The sequence below is a fragment of the Xenopus tropicalis genome, chromosome 6, assembly GCF_000004195.4.
Source record: "Xenopus tropicalis strain Nigerian chromosome 6, UCB_Xtro_10.0, whole genome shotgun sequence".
Lineage (NCBI taxonomy): Eukaryota > Metazoa > Chordata > Amphibia > Anura > Pipidae > Xenopus > Xenopus tropicalis.
In genome coordinates this window covers 109139979-109151583 of record NC_030682.2, presented here as the reverse complement: position 1 = coordinate 109151583, position 11605 = coordinate 109139979, and the positions used below count along the sequence as shown (strand labels likewise).

The 11605-nt window shown below is 36.7% G+C and overlaps 1 protein-coding gene across 1 annotated transcript; it reads right to left on the bottom strand.

Moving 5' to 3' along the window:
- Positions 1-5654: 5654 nt before the first annotated feature.
- LOC100494805 lies at positions 5655-8884 on the bottom strand. Its single transcript, XM_031904027.1, has 3 exons — positions 8337-8884; positions 7859-8095; positions 5655-6242 (listed from the first exon to the last, which is right to left on the bottom strand). The coding sequence occupies exons 1-3, from the start codon at positions 8399-8401 to the stop codon at positions 5924-5926; spliced, it is 621 nt and encodes a 206-aa protein (XP_031759887.1). The 5' UTR covers positions 8402-8884; the 3' UTR covers positions 5655-5923.
- Between the last annotated feature and the right edge of the window lie 2721 nt (positions 8885-11605).

Below are 11605 nucleotides of genomic sequence, written 5' to 3'. Positions count from 1 at the left end.
TGAATGGCTGCCCCCATGGCTACATAGCAGATTTGTTTATATAAACTATAGTAGTCCTTCTATGGCAAACACACCAGGGGGCACATTTACTAAGACACGAATCTGAACCGAATTGGAAAAATTCAGATTTGAAAATGAACATTTTGCGACTTTCGTAGCTTTAAAACTTATAAAAGTGCGACGTTTCGCGCAAGTTTTAACGCTACGAAAAATCGCCAGATTTTGCGCAACTTTCGGAATGGCTACGAAAAACTCGCGTTTTTTCGCAAAAATCGTATTAGTAACGAAAAAGTCACAACATTTTTCCGAAAAAAACGCAAAATACCGATCATTACGAAAAAAACGCAATCGGACGCATTCGGCCCGTTCGTGGGTTAGTAAATGTGCCCCCAGGTGTACCAGAGTAGGGCAACAGTAAATTATACTGTAATTACTTTTATACACTTTTATATTTTGGTGTTACTATTCCTTTAAGTTGAACATTTTTAGCAATTTGTATAAATCCATAAATTGCACAGATACAAAAAGTGATAAGTGATGGTTTTTTTTGCCAGGCATGGATTTGCAGGGAATTTCCGACATTGGCAAAAGTCCCTTTGGGTAAGAACTTGGTGCAATGATTTCTGGGAATGTTTGCCCCAGGCTTACATGCTAGCTAATATTTAACAGAAATGTTCTGCAATCTGTGCCTTTGTTACTGGTTGTGTATGATACAACATTATAAGGGATCTGGCACACGGGGAGAGGAAACTTTACAAGATTTACATTTTCGCCGATGGGATGGCATTTCGGGGAGATTAGTCGCCCGCGAACAGGGAGGTTTGTCGCGGGCGACTAATCTCCCAGTGTGCCAGAGCCCTAAAGCAAACAGCAAAGCAAACATTTATTAGGGACAACTTTTTCCAGCAATAAAATCATTTTGTACGCTCAGATATTTTAATAACATTTTACATGTTACCTAGTGGTAATGGAAGTGCCTGCAAAAGACAGAATTTTTCGTGTTCAAGAGAATTTGAGGCAGCTTCTCACTAGGAAAATTCATTTTATCACTGTGGTTCTCTCTGAAGCAATAAAAACTCCAATTTGGGGAATGCTAACCTAGTCAAATAGGTATATGGAAAATTATTATAGATCATTTCCCAAAACCTTCTCAGTTTTATTAGTCAAGGATAAAACCTGCAACTCTTACCTATCAAAACATATTAGTAATATGAACCAAATACCCCATCTTGCTATTTATTTACATGTTTGTGCCCTTTTTGCTTCTTCTGGCCACCCTGACAGGGACCACAATTATTCATCCCTGCGTCAACATCAGGCCCCTTATTCGGGGTCAGGATGAGGGAACCAAGACACTTATTCCATTACATCAGACCTAGCCTTCTCTTTGCACCAAGGCTTTAAATAATGAGAAACTCCTTTCCCCCCTCATGTTCCACACTGTCTCCCCTTCCCCTGACTTTTGTCCCTATGCTAACTTCTTTTTCTGCACCCCTTTTCCTTTCTTGTGACATGGAAAGCCCTAAGGTAAATTTTCAATCCAAAACTAACCAAAATCAAATCACATAGCCAGGATTAATGCTAATGGGTTTTATCCCCCAAGAAACAAATTCTCTTCTGAGCTCCAAATGAGAAAAGCCAGTGTATCATTTATACAAGAAACAAATTTTAAAGAGGGGAATACACCCACATGGAATAATAAACATTACCCAGATCTATATTATAGTAGACCCAAGCCAACGAAAGTCTGTAGAGGGGCAATAGTGATATCATCTTGTGTGCATGTACACATTGGCCAACCTGTACCTACCGTATTTTTCGGACCATAAGACGCACCGGACCATAAGACGCACCAGTTTTTAGAGAAGGGAAATGAAGAAAAAAAGATTCTGAAACAAATAGTGTCCTAAAATATTTTATGTGCATTAAAACCCAACCTGTACCAGCAGCACCCAACATATTGCCCCCCACCTGTACCAGCAGCACCCAACATATTGCCCCATCTGTACCAGCATATAGCCTACAGATATACTTTAAGAAAAGGTTTTTTACTTGCCCGTGTGGTCTCCGTGCAGGGCCCTCCTCTGCGTATGGGCATGCGCGTCATTGTGCATGCGCACAGCGCCAGAGCTAAGCGCCGGTAAATAGAGGAGGGCCCTGCACGGAGACCACACGGGCAAGTAAAAACATTTTTTTAAAGTATATCTGTAGGCTATATTCGGACCATAAGATGCAGGGACTTTTTCCCCCCACTTCTGGGGGAAAAAAAGTGCGTCTTATGGTCCGAAAAATACGGTACCTATTAATGAACCAATTGTGGAACTCCCATGCATTATTAATCAACTGATCTCCTTAACAGAGGGCACTTTAATTATAAGAGGGAACATTCATTTTCCACTAGATCCAGTTATAGATTGCTCTATGGGCTAATCTAGCATCCCTAGTTCTCACATTGCTGTGAAGGGCCTTTAAAATGTCTTCTCGATTACTTTCTTGTCTGACACAGATTTCCATCATTGTTTTTAATGAAAGGGAGGAAATTTCTAGCATTTACTACACTATCTACTACAACTCATCAACCCATGGCATATCCTCTTTCCCGCAGAAAAAGATGATATTTTCTACTCTCTCAGACAACAATCTTACTCTAATATAGATAATATTTTTATGTCCTACCATTCTATGATTACACTTACCATATGTACACCCTACGCCAGACCTAAAACCAACTCTTGGCAACTTAATGAATCATTACTTAAAGATGATTCAATAATTAAAGACCTATCATATAAAATCACTACATATTTCACTGAAAATAATTTACTAGTTATATGCTGGAGTAGGGGTTTATTTATTGAGATAGGGGCTTAAAGGAAAATTCCTCCTGTAGAACTTACTGAGACCAGAAAACTTTTGGCTGATCACTGCAATTTTTTTACAGAATGCACCATCACCATGCCAAAAATCTACTCACTCTAGAAATTTCCTCCCTTCCATTAAACAATAATGGAAATCTGTTTCAGACAAGAAAGAAATTCAGACAAAATTAAAAAGGACAAGGAAAGGCTAAGTCACTTGGGGGTGCCAAAATGTTAGGCACCTTGTACCCCGGGCTGGTACCCCTGTTAGGAGAAAACAGCACCAGCCCCGGGTACCTGTCGAGAGCGCTTCCTCCTTCCTATTCGCGCTGCAGCCAATTGTCCCGGACAAACGCATGCGCAGTAGAGTGAAAAGCCGACTTCTCTGTTCAAAGTTCGGCTTTTCACTCTACTGCGCATGCGCGCTCGATCTTTCAGGAAGGAGGAAGCGCTGGCAGCTACCCCGGGCTGGTGCTGTTCTCTCTGTACAGGGGCACCAGCCCGGGGTAGAAGGTAAGCGATTAAAGTCACCTAACATTTTGGCACCCCCAAGTGACTTTGCCTTTCCCTCTCCTTTAAAAACACCCTACAGGCAAAATTCCTAGTTTCCTGTCTCCTATTACATCAGTTTTCAAGCTACTTCCACACACATGCAAAACATTTTAATAGCCTCCTGTTAAATGGGGCTCCCTGTGCCCCTTCTTCCTATCCTCCCACTTTTTTCTTTTTCTGACTTACCCCGCCTTTCTCTCTACCTACCAACTTACCCTTCCCCGCCACCCCCCATTCCAACATTCAACCGACATGCATATCTTATTGGTATTTATCTGAAGCGGGTTGAGAAAAGAGAACAGGCCACCAAGCAGTTCAGAAAATAGAATTGTATGTATAGAATTGCAATGTACCTTTTTTTCACTAATCAATAATCACAACCTACTTCAGCAAAAGGTTTAACGTTTGCACCTAAACTACTACTCCTAACAGGAGCTGGTGCCCCTGTTAGGAGAAAACTGCACCAGCCCGGGTACCTGTAAGCTTCTCCTCTTCTTTTTTCTGTTTTTTGCGCGGCTTGCGCATGTGCAGTAGAGTGAAAAGCCAAATTTTAACAAAAAAGTTGGCTTTTTCACACTACTGCGCATTCGCTAGCCCTGGGATTCCGAAGACAGAAGGAAGAGGAAACTCCCGTTTGCAGGTTCCCGGCTGGTGTGGTTTTCTCCTAACAGGTAGCAACAAAAAAGCAACAAAAAAGCAGATGGCACTCAGGACTACAAACAAGGGTAAAACCCTTTTTAAAGTTTATTGCGGAGGTGCAACGTTTCGGGGCAATGTGACCCCTTTATCCTAACAGGAGCATCAGCCTGGGGTAAAAAGTAAGCAATTAAAGTCACTGAGGCGTGCCTAACATTTGGCACCCCCAGTGATTTTTACTCTTCCTTCTCCATTAAGGACATGATTTAAAAACATGATTTAAAAATTAAGAAATAATAACATTTTTGGTTAATTGCCCTTATATTTTTCTTCAATCCTAATTCACCCAGACTATGCAATTTACTCTGCTCCCATCAGGGTATAAATATTGGTGAATCACAAAAAATCAGGGAGGGTTGACAAATCTGATATAAACACATATTTGTTATTTATAACTCAAAAGTTTAAAAAAATGGCTAAGAACAATGAAAAATTCTGAAATTTGCTTTATTTCCAGATGAAGAGTCATCTGAATTAAAGGGACATATTTATCAAAGAGTGAAAGCAAAATTCTTTACAATATTTTCTGTTACATAATCCTCCACTAATTCTGTTAATTGATAAATATGTCCAAGAATGTTCCATAATATTCAGTAAGTAGCCGCTACTGACGTACTTAAGAGTCATCTGAATTAAAGGGACATATTTATCAAAGAGTGAAAGCAAAATTCTTTACAATATTTTCTGTTACATAATCCTCCACTAATTCTGTTAATTGATAAATATGTCCAAGAATGTTCCATAATATTCAGTAAGTAGCCGCTACTGACGTACTCCAAGCGATTCAGATGATAATGCTGATAATAATGTTGCATGCTTTGAAATCTTCAAAACGTTGTCAAACAAAGTCAGGGCTGCCATCAGAAACCAAATTTTGGCTTTCCCCAATCCCACCCTCTGATGGCTGCCCTGGTTGAAAGAAAACCAGTCCGTAGTATTCTAAGAATAAAATAATATAAATCATTAGTAAACAAGCAAAATAAATCACAAAGACAGTTTCTAACACTGATGTAAGATTGGTTTGGTGCAGTGGAAACCGATCCCCAGTAACCAGACTAAAGGTGGCCATACACGGGCAGATTTAAGCTGCTGATTGCTGGATTTGATGCCATTATTTTACACTACTACAGACCTCGCATAATTACACTAAAGTAAAAAATTCAAGTGGCAAGAGCACGCGATGGATGAACAACATATTTTCACATAGCATTTTCAGGGGTTTGCTTCCATTTACCGCTGATTTTTTCAAGGAAAATATGTGAGCACTGAAAATCAATACAGGTATGGGATTCCTTATGCAGAAACCTGTTATCCAGAAAGTTCCGAATTACGGAAAGGCCATCTCCCATAGACTCCATTATAAGCAAATAATTCTAATGATTTCCTTTTTCTCTGTAAACACAGAAAAGTACCTTGTACTTGATCCTAACTAAGATATAATTAATTCTTATTGGAGGCAAAACAAGCCTGTTGGGTTTATTCAACATTTAAATGATTTTTAGCAGACTTTGTGGAGATCCAAATTACGGAAAGATCCCTTATCCGGAAAACCCCAGGTCCCAAGCATTCTGGATAACAGGTCCCATACCCGTACAAAACTTTTTTAAGGCTGTGCTGTCTGGTTATGGGGGGTGTATTTAGTCACTGCTGTTTTACACAGCATGATAAATATGCCTCTTAATGTATTTAGCTCTGCTCAGAATTACAAGGAAGGAAAATTTGAATGAATATTTATCAAACTCACCTTCTAATGATCCATTCATTATCTTGGTTTTCAAAAGGTTTGGAAAAATATGTCAACATTTTCACAAGCATTTTCATATCTTGGTAGAAAAGCTGTAAAATTTGCACTTTTTTTTCGGCTCTGGCCTATATATTCTGCAAACTTTTGTAAACAGTACTGTTTTTTTCTTGTGCTTTTTTGGCAAGGAAAATGTACAAACTTTCCTGCTAACAATTTTTTTGGGACTGTTCCAATAAAATTTACAAACATCTGGGCCATAAAAGAATTTGTGATCCTTCCAATAATATTTACAAAGTGTTGGGCCATAATAGAGTCTGTCATCCTTCCAATAAAAGTTACAGACTTTTTTGCGGTCTTGTGATAGTTTTTCCCCTGATTCTTCATGATGAACCCTATAAAAAAATGTTATAATGTTATAATTTTGTTATTTTGACAATATTATAATAAATCTCAGACATATACTTCCAAAAGTATTGGTAACTACCATAGACTTGTTTTATGTATATTACCAGAAATGTACCCAACAGTTAAAAGGAACATATCTGTATGGTGGAGGTTTAGGTGATGTAGAAGTAGTAGAGGGGCTTTGGGTGGCCAAACAACAGATGTATGACCTGTGTGGAATGTCTAGCATCACATGTCAGGACCATATGACTTCCCCCCAAACAAAGAAGTTTTATAAAATCTTAATTTTCCTAGAAGCCAATAAGCCTTCATTTCTATTGAGGATTGTTAGTTGGGTTAGCATATTGGAAGAATTAAGTCCTCACAAATGTTTTATAGGTATGCCAAAGACTAATGCAACTATCTGCTCAATGAGAACTTTAATACTGACTGATATATTATTACATGACAGTCAGTATAACATGTCTTAATAGTCAAATAAGACACTATGTTCTCTTATTATTGTGATTGCTACCTTGGGGTAACCTACTATCTAGCTATGGCTGGTCGCAAAGAGCATTGTAAGCCAACTGTTAATGGCAGTATATAGAGTCTTGTGTTGAATTATCATATTACTGTATTAAACTAGTGTTTTGCACTGGATCACATTTACAGTATATTGAAGACTGAAGCTCCCTGACATATGCCCACTGTCAACTCACATGAAGTAAAGGAGCCTGACCTCCTTTAGATGATCATTTTATCATTAGTTTAAATAATGTATTTAGAGATTAAAAATGGTTATCTAAAGCCAAATATAAACTGCTGATCCAGCCCCCTCTAGACAGAGTTGACATTTTTATATGTATGTCCAGTTTTATTTAGTGAGAGACTAGAGGAATCTTGTGGCAGCTTAATAGGGAGGGATCATTAATAGTTATGAACATTATAAACATAAATGGTGTATGTCTATGAAGATTCTCATTCACCCAGGTCATGATATACAGTATCTAGTAGAATTAAGTCTAAAACAACTGGACTTTTCTGAGTTTTTCATGAAAACGTTTCACCACTCATCCGAGTGGCTTCTTCATTTCAAATGACTGGTAGGGAATTCCCCGGCATTTAAACCCTTGATGGTAGTACAGTCACAGACATCCAATCAAAATGGTTCCATTGAACTTATTCAGTCATTTTAACTGAAGAAGTCACTCAGATGAGTGGTGAAACATTTTCAAGAAAAAGTCCAGTTGTTTTAGACTTAATTCTACTAGATACTGTATAAATGGTGTAATAAAGCTTTAAGTTTGCCCACATCTGTTAACCCATATCAACCAATTAGTTGCTTGTTTTCAAATAGCTGACATGTATATACTACCAGGTGGCACACAAGGCAGCAACCTATAACAGTAAATGTTATTATTATCCTTTATTTACATAGCACACTATATACAGTATATCACACACACATATATTAGTCAGCTCTTTATGGATATAGTAAAACAATTACGCCAGGTTCTTAAAGGTGAAGTTTACAATGTCAGTAGATATCCTACTTGGCTAAAAGAGTTGGAATGCATGTCAAACTGATGTTGCAGTAAATATAATGACTTAGTAAACTCACACGTCATGTGGCAAGGAATCAGGAATGAGCCCATCCGTTGATACACAAGGCGGCAAGGAAGAAGTTTCTTGCTCCACTGGCTCTTGTACTGTAGGGATACTCTCCTTATCAGCTATGACCTCTTCAGTTAGTACACAAAGTGGCAAAGAAGTCAGTTCTTGCTCCACCGAATCTAGCACCGGCGGGACACTTTCCTTACCAGCAATGGGTACATCAATTGGTACACAAGGTGGCAAACTGTTAACAGAAATAATATTTTTATTATTTCAATTGATAGATAAATAGATAAAACATGGTATTGTCTGTACTATTTTAATAAATGTTTGATTCTGTAATACTAGTTATAAATAGCACCCCTTAAATGTTATACTGTATTTATATTTAATATTGTAACTAACATCTGACTTAATGGTCAGATATGAACATCCCTATAATTCTGTAATGTGTCAGTAAAAATGACTTTGAGAAATAAACTCACCTCTCATGTTCATCAGTCTGTGTTGCCATAGAAGCAGTTTCTTTCTCTACCAGCTCTTGTACCATTGGGGCACTTTCCTCATTAGCAATAAGTCCCTCAGTTGGTACACAAGGTGGCAAACTGTTAACAGAAATATGATTTATTATTATAAGTATTATTTTTATCCTTCATAATTATAGTAAGTTATATTTTTATAGAACTAACACATTATTCAACATTTTACAATGATTATCATTCATTTCAGTCCATACAATCTAGGTCCCAACCACACATATAAACAGTTGATGAGCATTCACAAATCCACATTTCTTTATTATTAGACATGTCAATCCAGAAAAAAATATTATTTGGGAATCATACCTCACAATTACAGAAGGTTCTGAAGGCTGCTGTGGCAAAGAAAGGATTCTTTGTGTCAGAGCAGCGCCTTCTTTATCACTTAAGATCTCTTCAAGCCTTATACAGCGTAGCACCCTATATAGTAAAAGAAGAAAGCCGTTAATATTAGTGATATGTACACTACAAATGTATCTAAACCACTGAATTCATTGCCCATTCTAATAATTACATCTTAATGCTTTCCTCATTACTAGATGTGCCAAAATATAAAAATACAAGGCAAAATGGTGATAACTAACCATGTAACATTTCAACAACAGTGAACCCACTTTCCCCAATTACTTATCCTACAGTCAGCCTAATTCTAGCTCCAGTCATAATTACAAAATAAAGGTTTTGGCTCTAAATTCAGGAAACGTACTTATTATCTTTATTTGGTGGTGATTCCTTTGATGAAAGCTGTTGCGTGTAGGTTTCAAATTTTGGTGCAGATCCTTTCACATCACTGATGATCTCTTTAATTATGATATGATGCCGCACCCTGTATGAAGAAGGAAGTGTTTAGTACAGAAAAAATCTTTTAAAAAAAACTAGAGCATTAAATATGTGATACATTATATTGCATAAACTTAGCAAGCTCACTTTTTGAATTTCCTTTTCTGACTTTTTGGTGATGCCCCCCCTTTTAGAAAGCCATATTCAGGTGAGGGCAAAATGGGTTTCTCTGGTTCCTCTTTTGTTCCCGAGGTCTCCCCCAGCTCAGGGTCCTGAACTGAAGTCTGTACAAAATGTCCTTTCCTGTACAAAAAAAAATACTTGTTATAAAATATCATTCATCTTTTGCCTTGGAGAATACATCATTAAAAACTTAAAAAATAGATTGGCAAATATTAAATATATTAGTAAACGTATATTACTACTGGCTGCTGGTAACTACTGCTTGCATTCATCTGCAATAAGTCAGACATAGCAGCCTGCACTGAATAATAATTTTAGTAATACTGCTTTAATCTAAATAAAAATTATATTGCAGCACTGAAATGTCACTTTATATTTGTTTTTCTATTAACATGTTCCATGTTAATAGAACATGGAACTTTAAATATACCCCAATTTAAAGTCTCTGTTTACTATCTACTATCAGTGCCTTTAAACTTATTGAAATGCAAGACTAAAAAGGTTTGATGAGAGTTATAAAATAGCAAATATGAATAGAATTAGCAACTTTATTATTTTTTGTTTGTTTATTATAATTAAAAGCCATAGGAGCATCATCTCAGATACGTATAATAACAGCCTGCATTGTTGCCCATAATCCAAATGTAATGTTTATTATTAGCTTACAAACCTATCATGGCTTTTAGCTCTAGCCTAACAGTAGCAGTTTTGCAACAAGATTATTTTAATCTGTTATGAACTGAAAAAAAAAATCTAAATTGTTGTTATAGAAAAAGAATTAGTATATGTCCCCCCGAGTTGCAGCAAATTAAAATAAATAAATATATATATATATACACACTACACTGGAAAAATGTAAACGGTCACTTATTTCTACCTTTAATTCATTATATTTAATTTCCTTATTATAATCATAACTACTTAATTGTAAATTTTGAAATTTTGGAGAACACCAATGTTATGTCATTTAATTTACTGAAATAGGTAAAATTGAAAATTTCCTAATTGATAGTAGAAGTCATGTACCTTGATATTGTTGTATGTTGATAATAATAAAAAAATATAACAAAAAAATAAAAAAATATAAAAAGAAGTGGAATTAAAAAAAACATTCTCTTTAAGGAGTCCTTTTTCTTTACTTCTCTGTTGTTAAATGATGCTGTTTGCCTATGGCTTGTAAGCACCACATACGATGCCTGTGATGTCACAATGATCAAACAGTTTGTAACCACCATAAGCTGTGATGTCACAATGCTCATCTGATAACAGCTGTCTCGTGTGACCTTATCAATATAAATGCATTTACCTCCAAACTATTAATATAGTAGTTTTGCATTGATTGCATATTCTGAATCACTTAAAACAGACTCAAACTACCAGAATGGCCAAACAATGATAAAATAGAGGTTGGTAAAAAAAAAAAAGCACCAGAAGGGAAGCAGGTATACATAGTGTAAATAACACTGCTATCTGTATGTTACCACTTCTCTGTACTTGGCCACAAAGAATCAGGAAACAAAAGTAACAAAATAAAAAATAATGGTTTAGAAATATTAGAGAACTACAAACATGAACTCTATTATAGGCTATAAAGCACTGAATTTATCCTTACAGATTAGCAGCATAAAACTGATTAAAATACTAACTATTAACCATGGAAGGACTGGCTTTTAAATCAAAGTGCCCATACACAGGTTTGACCAACACAGTATATTTTTTTTCCCTCTGCTGGCCACTCAGGAGACAATGTATTTGAACCTCAGCTATAAACACTACCCACAATGCATGTATTTTATGTTGTAAGTTTTGTTTGTATTTAAAAATGCAAAATAAAAACTTTTTTTTAGAAGTGTTCAGGTCTTTTCGGCCGACCTATGGAAATTTTCCATTAGGGCTAAAAGTTTACTAAAACGGTCACTTATTTCTACCTTTAACTCACTATATTTAATTATGTTGGGTTGAAAACCCCAACATACTGTTCTTCGACTTTAGCTTATTCTTCCGCTTCTTCTTATTATTCTTAGCGCCCCACATTTTCTAAACACTACTCCTCCTACAGTTTTAGGGGTACAACACCCAAACTCTCCACACTTCTTCGCCCTATAGAGGAGCAGGTTGCTTGTGCTTTTCTAAGCGATCCCGCCCCCCATCTTTTTGTGGCGCCGCTCCGAACACCCCAATTTTCCCATTGACTTTGACAGGGAAGATTTTCAAACTGCTGCCACACTTACAGCTTTGAAGCTACACCCCCC